Source organism: Lampetra planeri, chromosome 19 (assembly GCF_965212315.1).
Source record: "Lampetra planeri chromosome 19, kcLamPlan1.2.h2, whole genome shotgun sequence".
Classification (NCBI taxonomy): domain Eukaryota; kingdom Metazoa; phylum Chordata; class Hyperoartia; order Petromyzontiformes; family Petromyzontidae; genus Lampetra; species Lampetra planeri.
Window position 1 is genome coordinate 5,091,947 of NC_136125.1, and position 25,172 is coordinate 5,117,118.

General features: G+C 45.0%; 2 protein-coding genes across 2 annotated transcripts in view; one reads left to right on the forward strand and one right to left on the reverse strand.

Moving 5' to 3' along the window:
* ARMH1 (armadillo like helical domain containing 1) overlaps positions 1-3,039 on the forward strand; it is a 21,890-nt gene extending 18,851 nt beyond the window's left edge. The window contains exon 10 of the mRNA XM_078602795.1: positions 193-3,039. Coding sequence (XP_078458921.1) covers positions 193-285 — 93 coding nt within the window. The 3' untranslated portion in view covers positions 286-3,039. The remainder of the gene's footprint in view (positions 1-192) is intronic.
* On the reverse strand, positions 618-24,945 carry SACS (sacsin molecular chaperone). Its single transcript, XM_078602794.1, has 9 exons — positions 24,454-24,945; positions 23,127-23,274; positions 22,055-22,139; positions 20,833-20,918; positions 20,560-20,671; positions 19,673-19,819; positions 17,549-19,025; positions 16,416-16,513; positions 618-15,353 (listed from the first exon to the last, which is right to left on the reverse strand). Exons 1-9 carry the CDS (start codon positions 24,663-24,665, stop codon positions 3,820-3,822), a joined length of 13,899 nt encoding a protein of 4,632 aa, XP_078458920.1. The 5' UTR covers positions 24,666-24,945; the 3' UTR covers positions 618-3,819.
* Between the last annotated feature and the right edge of the window lie 227 nt (positions 24,946-25,172).

The following is a 25,172-nucleotide window of genomic DNA, read 5'->3' on the forward strand; positions in this document are numbered from 1 at the left end:
CACTTTGACTTTGCTTTATGCCTGCACTTTATTGGGAGTTCGTAATTCTTGTGTGACCCAGGTCACGTGGATATGTAACTATCCTGGCCCCTTGAGTTCGTACCTGGTTAAACAAAATGAACTTGAATAATATTCTGAAGTAATGTTTGACACTGCAAATGTGTGTGTGTGCGCTTGCTCGGTGTGTGACAGCACAATATGGACACGCTCAGTGTGAATATGGACGCTGTGCAAGCGGATATCCTCTCATCCAACAAGCTGCGATCCCAACCGCTGGGCTCCTAGCCGTGCACCGCTTTTTAACTAATTATTACTCCAAGAACCTGCTGCTCTGCAATGGCAAATGAGAGACAGCTAACGTGTCTCATGCCCTTCTCACTGTGACGACGTGGAAGAGAATTTCCATCCACCGACATCGAGTTTGTCCGGGGGTACCGCTGGTTTTGCAAGTTTTGGATGTTTTTGAGAGTAAGAGTTGGGATGTGTTAAATATGCTGATGTTTTATGTGGATGAGACGGACGCGTTCACGAGCGGGATTTGGTTTCAAAACACGAGTTCGTCAAACAGAATCATCCTCGAATAATACCCTAAACAGTTCATCGCAGACAAGACGACATTGTTTTTAAAATCAAGTTTAATTTAATGAAACAATGACAGTAGAAAGTACATTGCCCGACTTTATATCTTAAAACGAAAATAACCTAGCATCTTTTAAGTGTTAAAATCGGTGGATACAGAGATGGCAGAATGCGAAAAACATCAGCGCGTGAATGGGGGAAAACCCAACTTTGTTACATTTCAGATGTTGCTATAAATATAAAACAAGAAAGACAACTGAAGGCTTATTAATGGAATACATCTAAAATAGTTTAAATGTTATTTAGTAGACACGCAATTCTTACAAATTCATCAAACATACTTAGAAACAAGGTGCCCCTGTGCTAATTCCCAGTAAGCTGGCAGCATTTCAGCCTAATACACACTATTTACAATTTTAATACAGTAGACTCTCGATTATACCCGCTAATCGCAGATAATCCAAACATGTCTATTTTCTGCGGATCTATGCCCAAAAACCACTCATATACAATTGACCGATCGATGCGCGTGCTCAGTGATAACACTTTGCTGCTCCAGCGCAGAAGCCACGCCAATGAACATCAATCAAACTCTGCCCACTGTTGGAAAGATATGCAACTACTGTACTGTAGAGGCGATCACGTGGATGATCGGATTAACCGGAGCAACATATTTGTTCGGTTTAAGCACGTGACTTGTGATAAACATTTCCAAGAGTAACAAACCATAACTTGTTTTTAGATGATTCACTTGGGCTGAAGTGAAAATTCATGAGTTACTAATTTATGTGCACAGTTAAGACGCAAATCGGAAAAACCACACGGATAAATCGAGAGTCAACCTGTAGTTAATGTTTGCATACAATATTTGCATAAATATAAAAAACACCACTTTCCCAAAAATAAAGACAGGTCAGCATTTTGCTGATGGTGTGAAGGCCACAATGGAGAGGGATTGCCTTTGGCCAACTCAATGGGAAACCAGGCGCCATGTCAAGTTACGCTCCATCCACGTTTCTAGTACGATACAAGCATTGAACATTAACATTCGAAAAATAGTCATGTAATCACGTAAATGCTCTGTCTACATCTGCACAGGACACGGGAACCTGGTTTCACACGAACACATTTCCAAATTATGTTCACTAAAATCTAAAAAAAATATTATAATATTTTCCTTTTAATAGTGCACACTGCGGGAGGCAACCAGGTGCATCACGTGCTACAGAGCATGCTACAGAGCATGTGATGCATGAGCAGCGAGCGAATGATGTACGCCCAGGGATACTTTTTTTTTTAAACAGTTGACAAGCGCAGCACCAAAGGGATAAAAACGTCAAGCAGCCAACCACAAATAGCGCTATCTACGTTGTCGGTAAGAGTGAACACATTTCCTGAACCGAGCAAGGGAAAGGTGACGGTGTTAGGGAATTCCAGAGTGGGAACAGTGCGAGGGAAGAAACTGAAAGAAGTGTGACCTGCAGTGTGGCAGGAGAGTGGGTAGACGAATGATAATCTTCTTGGTTCTTTCGGTAAAGTCACGTAGAAGGGAAATAATAAAATAATAAAAATAAAACATAATAAGATACAATTCTCACGACGTTTCGGCCACAACGCAAGCAGCCGTCCTCAGGTGAAGAACAGGTCTACGTGACTTTACCGAAAGAACCAAGAAGATGAATCCCTGCAGTCACGAAAGCTTTAAAACGAATGATAATGTTCACGGGAACAGTAGCCATGGTAGCCGCGATAATCAGGCTAAGAAGGCGAATGGATTGAAGGCTTTTCTACTTCGGTGGATCTAACCAAGAGGACATGGCAAGGTAGGGGAGATGAGTGGTGTGGTTCCCTGCACCCCAAAACCAGGGTCAGAAGTGGGGGCATAGACCCCTAGGGCTCACACCTGGCATGGACCCTCAATTACTGCACTGCAAAGCTGATAAAAAAAAATGACTTGGCTTTGATTTACTACAGACCGTTCGAAAATGTTTTTTTGTAGAATTTAAATGATTTACATATTAGACTAAATATTACGTTACAAAACATTAGTCACCGCAAAGGCCAGTTTCCGTCCGCAAGGAAGGAAAACAATAGGAAGGTTTGAATTCACGCTCACAATTTAAAATGTGTTTTAAGTGATGCCTCATTTAACACAGGTTGCTGCTGCTATGAGGGAAATCCGTTCCAACGTAGATTTTTGATAATACATTTGTTCTTGTCATTAAACAACCCAGAACACAAAGTGGATTTCAAAAAGAGGGGACAAAAACATCAGAAAACGTGGAACAAATTCCACGTAATACACCCTCAAAAGTTAGGATCGATTGAGGGCGCTGCCCATCCGCGATAAGGGTAAGGATCAGGAGCAGTGCATTTAAGGCGGGGGGGGGGGGGGACATTGAACAAAAGGGGAGGCAATAATGTAACGAAACAAAACCAGAAATAAAACAACAAACGCCATGTCCAAGTTTTGTCATGTTTTCTCCCGGGAGCAGTGGTTACCACGTGCCCCCGTTTTTCGGGCTATTCATACTGGGTTCTGCAAGAACGAGGGACACATTCCCTCCTCGTACTCCCCCCTCTCCTTCCCCTTTTCAATTGTCGCTGGGATGTTCCATTCCCGCCAGGGCAAGGAGAGTTCTATGCCAAAGTCACCAGGGGGAAGGGTTCACGGTCGAAGTTGATTTCTTTTAACAAGGCGTTGTTGTAAACCAAAACAAACTAGAATTCTCATGTACGTACAAAAATACATGCATGTCAAATTTATATTCCATATTTACAGAATTAATTTACACTTTAACATATCCGAGTGGATGCACAGGTAATCTTTCAGTAAACTGGGAGTGGTGATAGTTGATTAGTAAATACGATCCAGGTGATTCTATTGATAAGGCACAGCAGCTCCTCATTCATGGATGTGTTTACCTGCTTTGCCCAATCGTGTAGAAACAATGGATGCCCCAACATCATTGTGCTTGACATTCACGACACGTGTATACAGTGACCATATATATTCAGTGTGTGTGCGGCGAAACCCAATGCACTTGCAAGGAATGCATTAAGCAACACCTGGTAATAATACTATATGTGCCAAATAAAATACAAACCCCAACACTAAAAATTCATAATCGCAGGTATGCAACTTACGTGACAATTTACAAACAATCTCAGTTACATTTTTAGATGAATTCAGGAAAATAAATACCATACAGCACACAGTCGAAACAATTTAAAACACATTTAGATTTTTTGTCTAATAAAATTTTCAATCCTGATAATAATCCTGCCGGTGATTTCAATCACTTTGAGGGAAACATCCGTTGGGAATCGATCGTTTGGTACTTGAGGAAACGGAAGGACATCTGGATACTGTGTTTTCAAGCCGTCTATGCCGAACATCTCCAGTGTGAGCACATCGTTCGCTAGCCCCAACAACAATGTGTTTTGCTCCTCCGCTTTCTGAGCCAGATGTTGCAAGTGGACATCTTTGTCCGCATGTCCTCTGACACAGTACTCGACAGCAATAAGCGCAAGCTTCACAGCCTGGTAACACTTAAAGCAGAGCCACTCGTTTGCATTTCGATGCAAATCGTTCCTTGCCGCAGAGAGATTAGCCCTGGCTTGCCTTATCCATCTCAGCGCTTCCACGGGATTCCCTGCCACCTTGGACGTCGGTGGAACAAACGCCCGATCAGACTGACTCCCACTCTGGGCAGAAGCGGAGAACTTCTCGCGGTAGCCCTGCTTCTCCTGCGAATGGCTCGTTGCTTCCTGATTCCAGGATTTGAAAAACTTCTCAAAGGAAAAACTATCTGCATAAAATCGCGCGGAGCCAAACGGACGTCTCTGAGACTTATCTTTATTAGACTCCATTGCTCCAGTTTCCAGCCTTCTAATCTCAGTCTGCAAGTGTTTAAACACCTCGTTCGCGATTTCTAAATGGTCTGCATTTTTGTCCGGATGCCATTTTAGATAAAGCCTACGAATAACCTTTTTACGTTCTGCTTCAGGACCTTTCCACGCCTGCTCTAACACCAAGGTGATGTCTGATAAAACGTCAGCGATGGTAATGGGCTTTTCTGTGTCGGGCACTTGCGCTTTGGGCGAATGCCTCTTTGTTCCCTCCGGTTTTGTGTCATCCGGCATCCTTCGGTGACTACCCAATTTCTCTTTGAACATACTCTCCTCCCTGTCTTGCATGCCTTCTCCGTGACGTAGGAATTTGTACAGATCCAAAGAATTGACAACTTTATACTCATTATACCCAATATCGATCTGATAAGACTTTGTAAGTAAAGAATCATCCTCTTGGCTTACATCCACCTCTTGAATGATGACGGCATACGTGTATGTTGCCTGATATGAGAATGAACTTTCTTTACCTTCTGGGTCAACGAGGTAACCAACATACTCTCCTGGATAAAACACATTCGTGGGATCCATAAGCAGAAGGTGGTGGATTTCTCTGGGTATTGGAGTTCCTGGAAGAGGTAGCTCCATCTTTGATGGCTCAGTAGTTATATCATATTTAACACCGAGGCTATCAAGTTTATCAGCTATCCGGTAAATATCAATACATCCAAGCATTGCAATCAAATATGAAGTATCGGATATGAGATTGTCTGCTGATGACTTAATGGTCATAGCCAAAGCGAGAAGGAAGTTGATGTCCTTAAAGTCAGAATGTTGAACGTAAAGATGGATTGAAGAGGTGCTAGTTTTTTTCAAAAATGCCAGTGTTTCACATTTGCTTTTTGGGATCATCTCGTTCTCTTTCAGACGAAGAGTTGTCTGCAGTTTCTCAAAGCAGGATACCCTTAGACTCACATTTAAGGCCTTGCACAGCATCAGTGCCCTTTCTTCGTTTGCTAAGAAGGCATTTTCACTCTCGTGTTTCATGACCCTGACCAGTCCCGCTGTGAACTGCTCCGAGGAGAGTAGCAGCTGCAATCGTCCCTGCAGCGAGCACAGCTTGCCATAGTGGCAAGGCTTTGGGTCATCTTCATCCAAGTGTTCTTCCAGAATGCTACTCAGGAGCCTCGGCCTGAGTTTCAGTGGGAGCAGCATGACGATCTTCGTGTGCACGGAGTGATCTTTCCCGAGGTAGCACTGCCCAAGATCCACCAGCAACGGCACTCCCATGTTGCTACCGTATATGCGGCTCTTATAATGGGGGGCATCGTCAAAGACTAAGCTGCCACTCTTCACCAGTTTCCCATCCGCGCTGGGCAGGAAGAGCATTAGGTCACGGATGTTTTCAAGCTCCGTGCGTATTCGCACGCTGTCCGTCTGCAAATTCTTAAAGAGGCCCGAAACAACTCGTTTTACTGTGCGCATCTCATTTGGTTCCAAGTGCTTCCCATTCGACTTGACGAAAATACGCGACAGAACATCCACATACTGCCGCACAGAAACGTTATCCTCTGTTCCAAGACACTTAAAATGATGGTGGAAGGCCCCGAGCTCCAAGGGAAGTTTGTGGAGATATGGCTTAAAGTCCGCTTCATTCTCTAGGTTTATTACAACCTCGTCCGGTTTTACTAATTTTCTCCCTTCATCAACTAAAACGAGAGGAACACCTCTCAGCTGATGGCGAAAATCCACTTTCTGAGAGTTCAAAAATCCGTAAATACTTTTCAAAACGGCAGCTCTTGTCCTGAGTGTGAATTCATCCACAGGTGCAACAGAACAGATGTTTTTGCAGTGGACGATTACTTTTTCAAGGGGTGGAAATAGGCTTACATTCAACGTAGTGAAAAGCTCTTCCAGTTGTTTCGGCCCCTTCTCCGCATTGCATTGCTTCTGCTCCCTAATGGAGGTGGGGCAAGCCTTCTCGGGGAGCAAGGGCGAGGCACTCCACAGTAACTGCATTGAATCCAGCCCCTTCATCTTGGGATTCACCTGGGAGTGGCTAAAGCGAATGAGGGGCAACGTGCCCTTGGTTTCCTGGAACTGCGGGTGAAGTTTCAGCAAGTCAGAAGGTGCTCTCTCTGGATACATGAAAGCGATTATCGACAAGTCTCTTAAGAAACTCCCGTTAAAAAGATCATCACGTTCAGTGAAAATGTGATCTAAAAAGGTGTCCACTGTCTTCTTGAGTTTCTCAAACGACCACTGCTCTGTTTGAGATCGATTTGAAATGTCGCGGGAAAAAAATATCAGCTGCTGCTGAGACAATTCGTGTTTGAGTCCAATTTGTTTCAGGAACTTATGCCATGATAACTGATAGACTTGTTGGTTGGTGGGGCTTTCCAATTCTTCCAATGTAATGAAGAACTCATCAGGAATGAATGACCGTTCTGGTAGCATGACATCGTATATCTTTGTTTTCTTGTCAAAGAAGTGCTTTGCTGGCCTGAGACGGCCATCGGTGTCTGGGATGAAAGCCAGGCCCTCGAGTTTGGAACATATCTTCTCTTGCAACGCTTTATTTTCTTCCAATGACTTGATACGTTTTTTCAGGTAAATCACATGCCGCAGCTTTGCTTTAAAAGTAAGGCTATCGAACTTGGGAAGAATGTATTTCACATAGACATCCAAGTCGTCGACCTGTGTGAATCCCAAGTACGTAAACAACTCTTGTAACTGGGGATTATCTTGAATGAATATGGCAGCGGTCGATTTGGTCCATACATCCATCTCGGCGGAGGGAATTGTTTTGGTCAGCACGTAGCATGACCTGTATTTGTGCAAATTAACAAAATTGCCATCTATGGTCTTATAACAAGGCAACATTCTCAACACCTGCAGGTCATCTGGATTTGTGACTTTCTTTATGTTTCTATTGAAGTACATAAGAAGGGTTTCATGGTCGTGTTCCTCTAGGTTGTTTTGGAAGCCAGAGGTCTTCAGCATATAACTAAGTAAGTTTAATATGCTGGAAGGGTTCTCGATGTTTGCCGTATATTTTGAAAAAATCAGTGTCAGATGGTTATCATGGGATGCAATTTTTGGCAGCATAAGCTGCAGAGAACCAGCCTTCATGAGTGCTGAAAAGAGGCGATCGTTGTGGCTGTGAGGAAATATCACAGCGTGAATCAGATTCAATGGCACCAAAATATTGTCTTTTTGTACCAAAGTTCCCACACTCGAGATTGTAAACGTAACAGCGGGAAGTAACGTCCACTCTTTGAGCGTGGCAATGGCCTTGTCGAACACCGTGTTTCCATCGGCTGTGTCTGCATCTTTTGACACCAAAGACGCAATGAATTGCCAGCATCGCCGAAGCCACGCTTCGCTCGCGAATGTTTCTTTCCATTTCACCGGGCTCCTGCTGCGGTATTCACGCGCCAGCACCGCAGGGAGTAGCTCCGCAAAGCTGTCAATGTCAAACGTTTTGGCCACTCCGCTGTTTAAGAGCCTGTCCTGATACTTAGAATACATTGTGTGCATGAATATATCCTTACGTGAGGGCACAAGCTCATGATACGATGACAGAAATTTGGGTTTTCTGCCATCGAACACCTGCAACACATCATCGAGCGTGACCAAGAGGGGAAGGCCCTCGAGAATGATGTCATTTTCCTCTGCGTCTTTAAGGCAGTAATCCACAAGGATTTTCAAGTTCTGAAAACTGTTTATTTTTGACTGACTCAGCTGACAGGGCAGCTTTCCAATCTGGCAAATGGTATCTTTTGTTGAAAACGTCAAGAGAAATCCACGTACATCTTTAGGGGTAACAAAGTGAACCGGAACGCCTCCTTCTCGGAAGCAGTGATACACACAACTGCTTTCATCCGACATGAACACCAAGTTGAATCCTATTTCCAGTAGGAGCTCCTTTAATTTAAATACGTTTTCTGCGATGGCTTTCCTGATTGTCAAATTGTATTCGATATTCCGAGCCGCCTGCAATTCATCCTGCAATAAATTGTCAAAAAAAGGTTTATCCTTCATGGGACTGGAGGTGGACGTCCATGTAATCGTGTAAGTTGTGTGCGTCTCGGTGCCTTGCCGTGCACTCTCGGATTTGCATTCCCTGACAACTGGCAAAAGCGGCTTCGTGTCGACGTGTATTGCTCTGTAAACCGAGGTCAGCAAGCGATGCCAGTCAGGCTGTATCGCCACTTTACTTAGCGGGAAAAAATACAAGTATTTTTGCACCAAATCTTGCAGATTGTGATGGGAAATGCTGGCCAAGACTGTGATGGAAGAGGCATTTGATTTAAAATAGTGTTCTCGCAACTGAAGGAGGAGCTCAACATATGCCGGTGATATGAGTTTCGTCATCAGGGCAGAGTTCCAATAGCTGCGGACACCAATGCCATTGTCATCCCTCCACAGGTTTCTCCTGGAGGAATCGAGAGCAAAGTGTCCATTGACATGCACAGGGAGGCCAGTCTCGAGCGACAGTGGAAGAAAGCAAAAGGCCCGGTGAGGCTTTTTATAGTTGTGGCTTATACAGGCTGCAACACCTCCACGTGGCAGTAGGGAGATGTCCTCATTCCTGTGTGCAGCAAGAAGGTCTTGTGACAATTTGTCAACATCTGAAAATCCAATTCTGTTACAGATCATCCACGATGTTGCGTTTCCGTCAGAATCGGCAATGTCCATCAAATACGTCACCACCTGCACCGATATCTGGCTCAGCTGCCGCCTCCTGCCTATGGCGTCATGGATACTTGCGTAGAATTGTTTTCGTTTTTTGCGTTCCTCTTCAGTTAACTTTACTTCGACAGAATATAAGCTTGCCGTTGCACCAGTCACTTTATCAATTTCACAGATGGAAATTTTTTCGATGTGGTTTAAAAACAGCAAAAGCTCAGCCCCATCGGCCCTTATCTTGTCCAACAAATTGTGAACCATACGGTCTGACGTTGGGGTTTGGTTGATTTCAGATTTCCTGGCCATATCAAAATTGCGTATTGGAAAACGGAACATCGTCGCATTTTCGTGCGGAAAAGTATCCCCCAAAAAGGGATTGAGAACATCAGAGAACTGGGCTTTAAAATCTTCGTCAATGTTTCTAAACATTCTCCCTGGGCTAATCGAAGAGGCACCCGGTGCAAACCTGGCATGGGGATCAAATATGCACAACGTGTCATTGTTGGAGAGCAGCATTGGACAATCGGTGATATGATACACAGAATTGAAACCGATTCCATACTGACCCGTCTTACTGGGGTTCCCTCCCTTTGTGCCTTTCCCAATGTGCTGGATGCCTTTAATATCGTCTTCTGTGAAGGGCTGGTTGTTGTACACACATAGAGCGGCTCCCTGCAGGCTGCCCCATTTCTCATCAAAAATACGATCTTTTGAGTGCTCCCTTGGGTCCCAAATGAAGTGAATCTCAGACGCTTTTGCGTCATCGGCATTTTGTAAAAGTTCTTTCAGCATCTCCTTTTCAGAGGGGTAGGCATTTAAAATGCTCTTGATTCGACTGGTTAGTTTTTCTTTTTGTCCAAACTCGCTTCCCAAATTGGAGAAATCAACACTGGAGGCATACTTCTCTAGTGCCTTGTGACGCTTCGGCACGGCCCCGAGTCTGACGGCTATTTCTCTCGGGATTTCCTGGTGGCAATATTTCACTGCAGAGTCTTTCACGGTTATCCAGGGGCAATCATTGTAGCACAAGTTGTCGACAGGAATCAACTGTCTATTTGTGTCTGGAAGAAACATGTGACTGCAGGTATGAGCACAGACACTCTGGTCTTGCTCTTTCACAAGGCTCCAGATTCCTTCCGTGACAATCCGTCTGCAGAGATGAAAATCTTCTTCCTCCAGACTCTTTTGACCATATTTCTTTTTTAGGTCATCCAGCACACTTGTAAAATCAGACACCAAAAATTCATCTTTGACACCGATGATTTTAAAAAGTTCACTATATTCCTTCCGCAGCTTTGTTGGAAGCTGGAATAAGTATGGGCATGCTGAAAAGTCCAAGTTGAATGCAACTTTTGAAGGAGACACAAAACAGTTATCTACTAAAGTAATGTTGTGTTGACGCAACTCTTCAATAACCAACGATTTTGTATTTTCTTGAGCAGCCAAACTTTCATTCAGGAATCTGTAACACGAGTAACAAATATCTTCATGATCACAAGTAATATTGACTTGTATCTTGGTAGCTGCTTTTAATTGAGCAATGACGGTTTGAACAGATGGCTTCTTTTGAAGCCCAAGAAGCTCCTTAACAGCCGCGGAGATAGAGCCGCATCCCTTCTCAATGCTTTCATCTACTATTGGATGAAGCAGACACACCAAGTTCTGCTGTTCTATTGAGTAGAGTTGGTTTGGACTGAACAGGGTATTGGGTGAAAACTCACTGCCTTTCCATGACAATCCAACAACATCCGGCTTCACGAGGCATGGAATAAATGCCGTCTCTCTAAGTTTTTGGATCGTTTCACAGTCAACCCCATCACCTCTTTGCAATGCCTCGCCCATTAAAGTCAGCAGGATGCTTGCCCTCTGACGGGCCTTGACAGGACATTGTGCAGTCAGACCCTGCACAGACTGGGCTCTCTCCATCAGATCTGGCCAAGACACATGGTCCTTGACCATTCCCAAGGACTCGAGCTTCAGGAGTCTCGAGGGTTCTAAATAGTCTGCAGTGGTACCACTGGGGAACCTACCGTCTTCCTCATCAAACAACCGAGATGCCTTACCCTGCGGGTGTACGAGCTGGGATGGGATGGCAAGACACAGATCTTTTGCAGTGCAAGGGATGCAAGGAATTTTGCTCAAGACTTCCTTGAACGTGTCGAGGAGCTCATCCAACACGTGCAGCACAAGCGGGTCGCGCAAATCCTGATGGATTTCCTTTATATTTGGAATGAAGATTTCTTTAAAGAACTTATTTTCTGTGAATGTTCTCATCGCAATGGCTTGCAGGCAATCGGCTTTTTCAAATGCTGCTTCCACCCAGGATGGCAACATTACTGCATGCACAGGCTCAGTTTGGGAATTTTGCAAGTACTTGGCAAATACTTTGAAGGCTGCTTGGCCTACAACTTGTTTTTGAAGGAGTCGGTTGTCCAGAAACCTTGCATTACACAAGGGGAACCAACTGTTGCCATCAGAAAACACCTCTGATGAGCTCAGTTTTCCACAGACCAAAGCTTGGTAAAAGCCACTGCAAATGGCTGAGAAGTCATTGTGGACGGTGCCAGGGTCCGGCCAGATGGCATGATAGATGTAATCAATCAACTCTCCTTCTATGGACATTCGGCGTAAAATATTCAGCGTGTTTATGTACGCCATCACAATGACACTTCTCATGAACAGCGTATTCCATTGACCTTTCAAGTCTAGTTTCCATATTTCTTTGCGGTTTGAAGACACTGCAAAGCAGCCATTCACATGCACCGGCAGTCCCGTTTTAATTTTGATTGGAAGGTAACAAAAAACCTCACCCAGAGGTGATGCGTTCTGCTGGATTTTCCAGCAGCCATCAACTGTTGCTTCTAAAGGAACGGCAATGCCACCACAGGGCAGCAAGCCCAGTTTCTTTCCTTCTTCCTTCAGACAAAAATCAAGAGCTTCGCCATCAACAAAACACGAGTGAAGGAGCCAATGCGTTCTCTTCATGGATGTCTGCGCGGCGACAACACCGTTTGCTCTTTCCCCTGTTTGCGATGTTATTTCAAAATAAGATGCATTTTCATTGGCTGCAACTCTGTGTTGAACATCTGCGATCTGTCCGTCTGGCATTTCAGACTCCTCGATATTGATGCTGATAATACTCGAGCACTTGGGCAAGGGAAATGCCTGCTGCTTGGCTGACAGAATCACCTTCATTACTTTTGCAGACTCTAACAAGATGTTATGTGTACAAGAGCCTACTTTTGAGGCGCATACCTTTTTGTTCAAGAGAACCACATCTCTGGCTTGCTTGGGATCCTCTGACTCGCCTTTGATGAATTTCAATCGCATCGTTGTTACATTTTGTGTGAAAATAATCAGCCTGTAGCTGCTGTTCCTAAATTCGTCAATGAATGAGAGGGCATCCGTCAGACTGTAGTAGGTGTTGCTAATCTGGCTTGTCGCTGCCTCCTGCTCTGTTCGAAAAGATAATCTGAACAACGTGCCCTGGTATTCATACGGAGCACTTCTGAGCAAAGGAAGCTCGCAATTAAACACGTTCACAAATGGCTTGAACTGGTTTGGGAATTTCTGCAGTCTTTTGTGTTGCTTTACCCAGTTCACCTTGATACCGGGATTGGACTTGTCTCGGATGTGCTTCCCAAGATGAGTGATGTTGGGATCGAACATGACCATGTATTGTCTGCTCATAAATATCGGTATATCCGTGATGTGGTAAACCGAGTTAAACCCAAGTCCAAATTTCCCTACCTTTTCAATTTGCTCATTTTTTAGGGAGTGGCCTAACTTTGTGATGTTTGTAAAATCTTCATCTGTGAAGATAGCATTGTTAAATGCCCATAGAGCTGGACCATGACAAACAGCCATTCCTGAGTCCAACAAGTTGTCTTTTATGTCCAAATTCTTTCGTAAATCAACCAAGAAACTGCATTCTGTTGCTCCGGCATCATCCGCATTCTGTGTGAGCTCCTTGAATGTGTCCGACACCGTAGGGTACTCCTGCAAAATGTTCTGAATCCTCACGGTGAGCGGCTCCTGCTGTCCAGACTGTTCAAAGCCCAAATTTTCTGGGTCAATGAGGCGTGTACTGAGGCAAGGAATGTTCAGCCACTCTGCAGTTTTCATTGAGATGTCTTCGTGGGCCAGATAAATTGGTTCACTGCTGTCGTCCAACAGTTCCTGCAAATCTTCCACTTTGATGTCGCAGTAGGTGCAGCCATGAATCTCTTTCATGCAAAGTGTTTCAAGTGCATCATTGTAAGTTTGCTGTATTGGTATTGGAATGTCTTCACTTACATGTATATGGTTTTGGTGAAGCCATCGAATAATATTCAGGGCAAGCTGAAGGTCAGTTTTGGCAATGTGGGTCACATTCGGTTTTTCACTTGTTTCTTTAATTTTTTTTAAAACATCCACGATCTGAACAGGCGTGACTTCCAATAGGCAACCACAAAATGTAAACAGATCTTTGAAGTTACCGAGAGACTTTGGAAGTGTGTAGCAATACGGCTTCAAGTCCAGCTCCTGTGCGCGGGAGAGGCTCACTTCCGTTGGGATGCAGAAACACGTGTTCGTCCAAACCCAGGGGAAGTCCAGCCGCAGGAATACATCTCCGTCCGTCTGCAGGTGCTTTTGCATGTACTTGTAAACTTCAAGCAACATGTGCTGAAACAGATACCCTTCTCCTTCTGAAAACGATGTCGACGAGTACCAATCGACGACCGTTTTTAAGTGCTCGGTGACGTGATTTACGGAGGGCTCGCGGTAAAATCCGAGGAACTCTCCCACACGCTCGCACTCGACTTCCACAACGGGCAGCGACGACCCCACCACGCTGGCGTGGTGCGAGACACAGACATCGTTGGGCGAGTAGAAACACTCGGCCTCCCCCTTCCAGCACAGGGAAGCTGGGTAATTATTTGGTCTCGATCGCAATGCTGGAATCCACTTAAGCATTTTTAATGCCTTTTCAGCTTCATCTGAATTCATTATATTCTTTAGGTTCCGTTTTTTTAATATGTACATCAGGTTTTGTGTCTTTTTAAGTAAGGTAGCATAGTCTAAGCTGCCCTTTCCCCACAGCTCTTCGACCTTTCTAGCCACCTGAATGAGATCTCCTTCGCTCAAATGTTCCTCTCCCTTCAATCCCACTTGCCTCAGTGCATGGAGGATATCTGGCGACGAGAAGTGTGTGGAGGGAAACAACTCCTCCTGCCCAACCAGTAGCATCTTAAGGCTCTCTAGCTCGGGATCAAACAGATCACAGGGACGTAGCAGAACGCCGCTCGGCCCGCTGAGAAAGTGAAGGCTGGCTATCTCGCCGATAACAGCGGGCTTTTCTGCCCTTAGGTACGCGAGACTGCTAAGAACCCAAATCATAATGTCTGTAGCCTGAGGCAATCCATAAAATCCACTCTCAATGTCCTGAAACATGAAGCCAAGACACTGGGTGGTTGTGAGCTGCGGCACGTGAACCATGCTGGTTATGCGCATCGTGGCTTCGTCGCAGCAATCCACGAGCGACTGCGAGAGTGGTACGCTGCCCGGCAGCCGGGCCGAGTGATGCAGCACCTTTGCGCCATCCAATTTTGTAAAGCACTCACTGTCGTTTGCCTCCGCGAGGCTCAACTTCTTAAATATCGGCAACCGAACAAGCACGTGATGCTCCTGCTCCGTCACGTGCATTAATCCGGCCAAAAACTGTCGCAAAGCGATCTTTTTGTCAGGCGTCGTAGTTTCCAGGACGCGGCACACTTGTTCCACGCCCACTCTAGCGAACACGTGGAGGATCATGGCTGGCAAAGGGGACAGGAGGTAATCCTTGAGCAGCGGGTGATGGAGACACGGATCCAACTCGGCTATGACCACCCCGCCCACCTGCTCCACGGTTTCTGCTACGAGCTCAGGCAGACGCACGTCCTTCTCCTCTCTCAGCACGAGCACCGAGTTTTTGACCAGGCGGAACAGAGTGACGGAACTATCCTCCGCGCGAATGGGTTTATGTGGGATTAAAGGCAGATTTTCAAATGCGTTTAAGTCGAGGGCAAATTTATGGTAAAGGTACCGCCACACGTCAGTGAGCCAAACGTGTGGTGGGTGCTTCTTGGTGCTATCTCCGGGACACCACGTCACCGAGAGATCTTTACCAGGAAACATTCTCCCCATGATGTCCGTCAGGAGCGTCACCGCATTGTCCGATGTCATTGTCCGGAGCCGTGACACCAACTCTCCTGCAAAATGGCAAGCACCATCAGAAACCTGTCGTATTCTTGTCTCATACTTTTGTCAAGACTTTTGTCAAGACATGTCTGAACGCATTATTATACAAGAGCAATATACTCTTTGGTTCTTTCGGTAAAGTCACGTAGGTGAAAATAAAAAAATAAGAATTAAAAAAAAATAACTAAAAGTTATTTAATTTAGTTATTTTTATTCTAATTTTTATTTTCACCGACGTGACTTTACTGAAAGAACCAAAGAGTGGATCCTTGCAGTCACGAAAACTTCAAATCTAGAAGAGCAATATACTTTTCCAATGTTCATTTGTGCCCTTAACATTCATTCGCGTGCTAAATTACTTAACAATGCTGTCACTTTAAAATACCACTCTCACAGCGGTGATACGGCCGCATTATAAAATATGGTGATGGAGACATCATCATGGCAAAAGCTGGCGCTGCCACTGCACCTTCGCTCCCAACGCTCCCAACGCTCCCAACCTCCAGCAGGTTCCGTAGCTGGTGGACAGCCAACACGCGGCCACCTCCAAGATCTGGACTCGTGGAGACCATTCCATCGTCCGTCTCAGAAATAGGCTCCTCCCCCTTTCTTAGTTATACGTGCATGCACTGAAGTACAGAACGTGGCCACATTTATAAATAATAAACTCAAGTGTTACGTTGCCCACGTTGAAGCTAAACAAACAATAGCATTTCAGAAACAACTCTGATAATGATATGCACGGTCCTTGAAGTTGATTGGTCCACACCTGAGACAGCTTTTCTTAGAGCCTAGTCTCCATTGGTGTTGGACCAGATGACGCCAAAAAGCGTACAACTTCAAGGACAGTGCATATCATTATCATTGTTGTTTCTTTTTGTTTGCATTTTGACTGCTTGTGTTGTGGTTATTGCAAACATGATCCCTTGTATAAATATGTCAATTTTGTACCAGTTGAAATGGTAAAAAACATTACTATATTTTGCCACTGGTAAAGGAGATCTCATAGTGTAACTAGCATTGCACGTTATCCGAGGCAACAGACTCATGAGGATTTGGTCAATTATCCTTACCTTGCTTCGAGCTCTCAGCCAGCTTAATGAGGGCTTGTCTTGTCAACTCGCTGAGATTGTCCGATATAAATCTGGCATCCATTCCATAGAACAGTTTCCTGTCATGTAAAAAAAAGAAAAACGTTAATTAAATGACCATTTTTTCAAATATATAATGTATATTACAAATCCTAATGCCACATTATGAAAATAGTAAACGTTTCATATTTCTGTGGAAATGTTTTTTCATTAGAACACATGCACATCATCCAAACTATTAAGAAAAGTACACGGGCTTGGGCAGGACAAATCGCGCCTGGAAGGGACGATGGTCAATGGTCAAGAATAATAACGGAGTGGTAGCCAGGGAATGGAACACGTTCAAGAGCAAGTCCACCAAGGAGATGGAGCGAGATCAGTTCATGTGCTGGATAGATTGCTACATCTCAGGTTCGTGAGATGTGGCAGTGGTTTGGGAAGACCTTTATCAAGCAGTGGATCAATCGTGGCTGATAATGACGATAATTAATGTTTTTACAATCAAAGTGGAGATGCCAAAATAAAGGAACAACATACTTGAGGAACTGAGGTATGATTGTGATATTGGTTCATTAACACATTCGTTATCCATCCAAGAGGTCTCAATAGTCCAGAAGATTGCAAAAATAAGGGCCGTGCTCCGAGAGCCAATACAAATACTGACCCAATATTGTTACATTTGCTGGAAACGCCGACATTCAAACACGCTCGAAAACCTCCGTAATATTGCCAACGACTCTCATTTCACAAAGGCCTTCAAAAGGGCAGAACCTCATGGGTGGGCCATTAGGAGAGACTTTCTTGGGAACCATCATCAGTGGCCACCAAATCATAAAACGCATTTCAAAATGTTTTTGAATCTGCCTGTTGATGGACTCTATAACTTTTGACACCCGGTGGTTTTACATGCACGGTGTGGTCGGTGTAATTGAAGATTATACAGGAGTGAATATCTTTAACATTACTTCTGCACTTAACAGACCTTATATGCATCAGCTGACAATAATCCACATACCCAGTGTTTTACAATGCCACCCTTACATCTGCATCCAGCTGAGAGAATGGCTAACATGTTGCTTCTATACACTGGAATTAGCCTAGATACGAGAACTAACCGGGGATGCTCTTCTGACGGGATGTAGATCGGCAGCTCATCATTCCGGCTGGGAATAAACGACGCGAAAGAACCATCTTGCAGAGGCACCAGTGTCAGGCCGTGCAGATCGCTGTAGTTGCCGTCGGACAGCACGTAGCCGAGCAGCGGCAGTCTGTCGTCATCGCTCACCGTGACCCTGCTCGTGCGCAGCGTATGCCGGAGCAGTGCGGCGCTCACGGTGCGGATGGGGGCATCCGGACTGTATTTCTTAATCACTCTACAGATATTCGCTGGAGCCACGACTACCGGCACGCCTGCGCGATTTAAATAGCCCAGAACAGCTTGCATCGAGTCACCTTTTTGGCCGCTTTCAAAGAAGACCCCGTCCGTTATCTTAATCCACTTTCCGCTCATGGAAAGCACCACAGGCTTTTGAAAAAGCTCACTGAAGAAGGGTTCTAAAATGGGCTTCCAATGAACTTGCATTTTCTCCACGTCTGGCCAGACGTTGTAGACTTTATCTGGGTCTATGGGCTTGGCTTTACCCTGCTCTTGTGCCTTTTTAATTGCCTCCAAGATCAAAGTGGCGTACGCTTTGGGTACCACATTTTTGACGAGGAGATCATTCCACCAAGCCGCAGGATCCCGATACTGATCAATTTCTCTCCACCGAATGCTTCTGCGATTATCTGTCAATCCAAAGTAGCCATTGACATGAACTGGAAGCCCAGTCTTGCTCTCTTCTCCAGGAGGCAGAGGGAGAAAGCAAAACGTTCTTCCAACAAAAGCAGCAACGGCGCCTTCATCGCTCTCGCTGCCACCGGCGGTCAGTACTGCCATCTCGACCATCGGGAGGTACTTGAGGTCATCGGAGAGGCTGTCCAGCTCCTTGGACAAGCCTCTTCCAGCAATACTGCTGGCAACGAGCCAGGACGTTTCGCTAAGCCGTACCCCACTGGGCGTGCTCTCTTCTACGCCAATGACGAGGGGATATGACAGTGACGTTACGGCCCGAGTTTGTCGTTTGTGCAAATATTGGCCAAAGGCGGCGTTCAAGCCTTGCAGACGCCAGCGTCGGCTTTCTGGGCTCTCTGTGGCCTTCACTTTAAACAAAGCCTTTTCATTGCCGTCCGCTGTCCGCAAGTGTACAGATATCATTTGGACGTTCTTTAAAAAGAGCAAAACTGTGTCTGCGTCTGCTTGAAAAGAGTTGAATAATTCCAAAATCTTCTCCTTAGTGTAGATGGTAGTGCTTAAAAGAGAGGGAGCTGTCCGGAGTGGGAAGCGAAAGATGGTGCCTTTGAAATATCCGGCATTAAACGTGGCGAGGGAACAACCGAAAATGTCACAATAGGGGCTAACGTGGTCTGGAAATTTTGCGATCTCTTTTTGGTCGGACTTGAGATGCCAACTCATTCCAGATTCGTGGGGCCCAAAGAGGCGTTCGTGTGGGTCCAGCATTCCGAGCTGGGCTCCGCTCAGGATGCTGGGGAAATCTGTCGAGCAGAAACAGTGGACATTAGTAATTAACACCGTGGCCTTGAAAAGGAAAATGTTTTATAACAAGGAAAAACTGCCCTCTTTTTTTACGTGCTATGAAAAAGGAACAATAACCAAAGTGTTTACACCATTGGAACCTCATTTGCCAGTAAAAAATATGATAATTGTTTTTTTACCCTTTTATCTGGCAACAAAACTGACACCTTTTTTTTTTTTACAAGGGGTCATGTTTGCATAGACCACAATACCTGCAGTCATAATGCAAACAAAAAACATAACTCTGATAATGTATGCACTGTCCTTGAAGTTGTAATCTGGTCCAACCCATGTGAGACTAGGCTCTAAGGAAAGCTGTCTCGGGTGTGGACCAATCAACTTCAAGGACAGTGCATACATTATCAGAGTTATGTTTTTTGTTTGCATTATGACTGCAGGTATTGTGGTCTATGCAAACATGACTCCTCGTAAAAAAGGTGTCAGTTTTGTTGCCAGATAAAAGGGTAAAAAAACAATTATCAACCAAAGTGTTATTAAAGTAATATAATGGACAGAGCCTAATGGAAGATCATGATCGATCACATCTTTCAGGACATGGCACACAGAGAGTTATCGACCCGTGTGTTGGGCTGCTACGGTAGTCCACCTGTGATGTGGTAGACGGAGTTGAAGCCAATTCCAAATCGCCCAACTTTGAGGGGATCGTCTTTCTTCCTGCTTCGTGCAGTTTCCTGGATACCCCTCCAGTCGTCGTCCGTGAACACGGCATCATTGAACACGTACAAGGCAGGCCCTGTAGCGATCAACACAACATTGGCAAAGAATGGTTCTTCACAACATATAGAATTGTAACATGAACGCAATGATAATGCAGGTAAAAATATAAAAAAACATATGTTGCACTATTTAAGGCATACTGCGTGTATGTAAAGCTTAACACTGAACTTTATAATAAAAAGTAACGTAGCGAGGTGTTTTCAATCTGTGCGCAATACTACCGGCAGTGACACGTGGTTTAGGAACGCGGTTGTAAACGGAAAATAAATGACAAATAAAGAGTGAGCAAAAAATCCTCGAGAGACGAGCGCTTCGATTGACGCAGAAAAAGAGAGAGGAACACGGGGATTAGAGAACTTACGGAGGTTAATGACCTCACCAAAACCATTAAGTAAAGTACATGGGCTTGTATGTATGCATGTTCAATTTTTTTCGCGCCGTACATAGCCAACCGTGATAATCGGAGGACAGGACACAGAGTTAAGAATAATAGCGACGTGGCAGCCAAGGAATTGAGCGCGTACTAAGGACGCACACCTAGCAGACGGAGCGATGAGACCAGGTCATGTGGAGGTGCTGGACGGATTGTTGTGTTGCAGGATGGTGAGACCTGGTGGCAGCTAGGAGAGGCCTTCATCCAGCGGTGGATCAATCATGGCTGATGATGATCAAGTGTGCGCATGCGGATCGATCTGACGAATAATTGCGACCAAGTGTTTGCTGCTCTGCGTGGAGCACGTGGAGTAGGGCGTGTACCTTGAAACGCTGCAAATTCACTCGAGTGAAGAGAGTCGGTTCCGAAGGATTTCTCATCAAACAGAAACCTCACCTCCGTTGCTCCGGCATCTTCGGAATTCTGAATCAGTTCCTGATTAAAATTCGAGACGTTTTACAATCACACATTGACATGGTAACTAACAAAGTAAAAAAAATAAAGCTTTTGAATACAATATCATTAACATAATGATTGCAAAATTAAAATTAAATCTGCCATATACATTTTGACTGTTTTTCATAAAAAAAATCTACCTTTAGGATCTGGCCACCATCTGGGTATCTGCGCAGAATGTCCTTGAGGAAGTCCACCAGAGGAGGGGTTGACTGCCCAAACCTCCCTTTTGTTTCAATGAGACACGAACATGAGTAAAAAATCCATTATATACAGTACGCGCATGCAGCGCCACAGAAACATGACGTCAGAGGGATTTCCTGCTCAAAAGAGCATCAAGGCGATGCTCATCTCCCATTTACAGCCCTGAGCCAGTGGTGGAAATACCACGTTCCAACTTCTCCACAAAGTGGTACCCATTTATTGACCCTAGAGGGATGGTGGGTTGAGTTAACCCCCGCCTGATGAAGACCGCTTGTGTTGCGATCGAAACGTCGTGGGTTTTTTGCTTTTATTATTTTAAATTTATTTTAATTTCATTTTTATTTTCTATCTACGCGAGAACCAAGAATATGCAACCATCAAATGGAGTTGCTCGCTCTAGCGCTGCGACACCTGTCTGCTTAAACCTAAATACATGACAGGGATGGGTAAAAAAGGAGAAGAATGTATCTAGAACTTCTTTCGCACCAGATGTAGCCAACCGTGCTAATCGGAGGTGCAGGGGAAGGACAAACTGAACACAAAAAGCAGTTCTAAAGAAATTAGTTCTCATTCTAGATTTAAAAGTGCATAGCTCCAGTGGCTTTCTAATATCGGAAGCAAGAGGGTTCCAGACAGCCGCAGAAGCGCATCTGAAAGCGCGCGATGCAGTGACCGTTTTGGTTCGATGGCCAGCCGAAAGCCGCTGCTGCGAGGATGACCTGAGTTTGCGTGATGGTTTATGCTCCTTGACGAGATCAGCAAGGTATTGTGGTTCATTTGTGGCGAGCACCTTGTATGCAATGAGTGCGACCTCACAATGTATTCGTTCGGCCCAATGCAGCTCGGCAAGCGCTGGGCAGACATGGTCGGATCTTGCAGTACCCGGTACGACACGTGCCATAGAATGTTGTACACGCTGCAGCTTGGTAATGTTTTTGCCGGAGAATTCTGCGATGCTCTCGAGAGGAAGCGAGACGAAGCGAGAGGGTTTGCCGTGGCCAGGTGGATGAAGTCATGGTTAACGACGGAGGGCTGGGCAGCTGAGCGGGTTAACGCAAGGCAGCTGGGGGATTATGTGACGAAGGAAGGCAGATGGGTAAGTGGGTAGGTGAGCAGACAGATATGCAGTTACACAGGTAGGCAGGTGTGTAGCTCCACCTGCGCCAAGAAGGCCGCGGCCCTGTAGGGTCAACGTGGGCGTCCTGTCCTTGGCCACAGTAGAAACTGCGACGAAATCTGGAACCTTCAGCCAAGAGAAATGTCAAACACAAAGAAATAGAAAATTCGCGTGCGATGTCATTTACAAGCATCTTAACCATCTATTTAAACCAAATAAATAATCATGGGCATGTCAGAACGGACCGTCGTAATTCTATCTTTAATTTGTTGTTATTTACATTGTCCACAATATTCTTGGTTCTTTCGGTAAAGTCACGTAGAAGGGAAATAATAAAATAATCCCTTCTACGTGACTTTACCGAAAGAACCAAGAATATGAATCCCTGCAGTCACGAAAGCTTTAAATCAAAATTGTCCACAATGTCAAGATTGAAAATTTTGTATTGTGTATAACTGAGTTTTGCATCAAACTACGATCCATTTATAACAGAGAGGGTCCATACCTATAAACATTTGGCAGTTCACAAGGCAAGGTTCAAGCAAGCCTTACGCTGCTGATGAGAGATAGTGAACGTCCAGATTTTTTCTTGTGCCGAATCAATGCTGCTGAATTTAATGCACTTTCATAAAGCCGTGGAGCTGATGGGATGTGTTAATGAATACTTACATGTTTTATATGGAGGAACGGATATGTGTAGGAGTCGTACTATCGGTTTATTTATTCTGACATACTTCAATCTGCAATATCAGTTATACTGTTCAGTAAATGCTGATGTAGCATTTTACTTTTCCAAACCCACGAATGCCGATAAGGCTGCTCAACACCAGCAGAGGGGCCATGCTGCCACGTTCACCATAACCACACCGGCCTGTGCTGACATGCCGGTCACAACTACTGGTGTGAAAATGCTTGACCATTTTTTATAGATAACATTTTTTATTCTGTATGTTTGACAGACACCATAAAAGCACAAGAATGTATTTTTGCAAGCTGCTTGGTGTGTTTATGTGTCCATAAAAAAGGAAGTGTGTGTTTTCCTTACACGAGCTTTCCATGGCTCTGGTTATTTTTAATCCAGATAATTATTTACATAAACCGTGGTCATTTTACCTCTTTCGTCTCAAAAAAGAGTCTTTGCTCAGCAGTCGGATAACCAGTGTCTTTGAAGATTAGCTCTTTGATGTCTTTGGCTGTGCACCACGCGTCGACTTGGTACACTCTGGGGCCCAGGTACTCGTGCAGAATGGTTACCTCCAGCCTAGGCAACACAAAACAAAGTGTCTAGACAGTGTTCTTCCCAGCCTGTGCTCCTTGCAGCACCACGGACGGTCTGCACAGCCCTGGGAAGTTGTCCGCAGAAATATTGTAGGAGCTGTTGCAGTCGTTCCAATTTTTTCACAAAACACCATGACTTTCACTGGCCATTGCACAAATGTTTGGATTCATGGCTCATCAACACAGCAGCTGGCTCTTAACGGAATCTACTAATTGCTGGCATTGGTCAGCGATGAGTAGTTTTAACTTTGGCAAATAGGTTCAAGTGTATTGTTATTGGTGCGTGGTGGTCCACAAAAATGTGTTGAGGGTTGGCAGTGACCCCAGGGATCCAGAAAGATTGAGAACCCTTGACCTAGACCAGTGGTGGTCAACCTGGGGCCTACAGGCCCCATGCATCCCATGGAGCCCCTCATGGTGGCCTGATCTAAACGTCTTTTGGCGATGCGTGGGTCACGATTAGTGCACAGCACGATTTGAAGCTTGCGGCCCACTGAGGTGTATGACGGCCACTCTAGTGGCCCGCTAGCTAGTCTAGGTTACAGCGGTCCTGTGCAAGCAAAGTTTTTACCCAATTGTGACCATTTTGTTGATGTCTGCAGCATAAATATTTCCATATGAGAATCCAATTTTACATTTTAAAGTGTGAACACCATTTTGTCAAGCTTATATTTTCTCAGTAAAATGAAAAAAAAGTTACTCCATTGGCTGAAATCTGTCAGATGATGATTTCCCTTACCATTCATAACCCATCTCATACAAGAGCAATTAGTGACCAAATGTTACTTTTTTATATGAATCAAAATAGTTGAAACATGGCGGTTGTGGTATTAAAGAATTAAAGTGATTTCCTGCTCAAATGAGCATTGAGGCGGTGCTCATCTCCTGTTTACAGTCCTCGGTGGTGAGAATTCCACATTCCTCTGGTGTGTCACGTCTATCTCCAGGACAACCAATGTTGACTTGCCCACAAAACGGTACCCATTTCACTGTCCACAGAGGGATAATGAGCCGAATCAACCCCCAACCAGGATTTGAACTTGCAACCTTTCAAATGTGAGGTGCTCACCTCTCCCGCCGAGGAGAAGCTGCAAAATAAATGGTCCTTTGCACTCGGTGTACATCGTGTCACTACGAATCTGCAAACGCATCGCGGCCTCACCTGGGCTGTGTGTCCTGTGGCCGCCGCGTCAGCATTGCTGGCAGTGAACAGGCAGCACATACGGAGGAGGGTGCCAGCTGTCCACCGGCAGGTCCTGTATCACCGACAGGCCCTGCATCACCGGACAGTCTCGCCTGAAGGCATCCTGTGTCCGGCGCCTTGCCGGGCTGTGTCGCGATGGGGGGTGTGGGACGGTGCTCACTGCTTCGCATGCCAGGGAGCAGAGAGCAACCACCAGACTCCGGGAAGCACCAGCTGGAGGCAGACGCCGCGCTCAGATTCTCAGCTGAGCTATCCTGAAAAACAGTTTGAACAGGTACAGCCCACGCAGCGTGTCTATAAATAGTCTAAAAGAGTGATTCAACTTCTTGGTTCTTTCGGTAAAGTCACGTAGAAGGGAAATAATAAAATAATGAAAATAAAACATAATAAAATAATTCTCACGACGTTTCGGCCACAACGCAAGCAGCCGTCCTCAGGTGAAGAACAGGTCTGTCGGAAAGACAGCGTCTGAATGGGCACCACCATGCTTTTATTTTTATTATTTTATTATTTCCCTTCTACATGACTTTACCGAAAGAACCAAGAAGATGAATCCCTGCAGTCACGAAAGCTTTAAATCGAAAAGAGTGGTTCAAGTTTATTTTGTTTAAGCAGGCGAGGACTCGGGAGACTAGCGTCTAATTTGCAAGAGGAGACGGACCTAGGTAACCGAAATT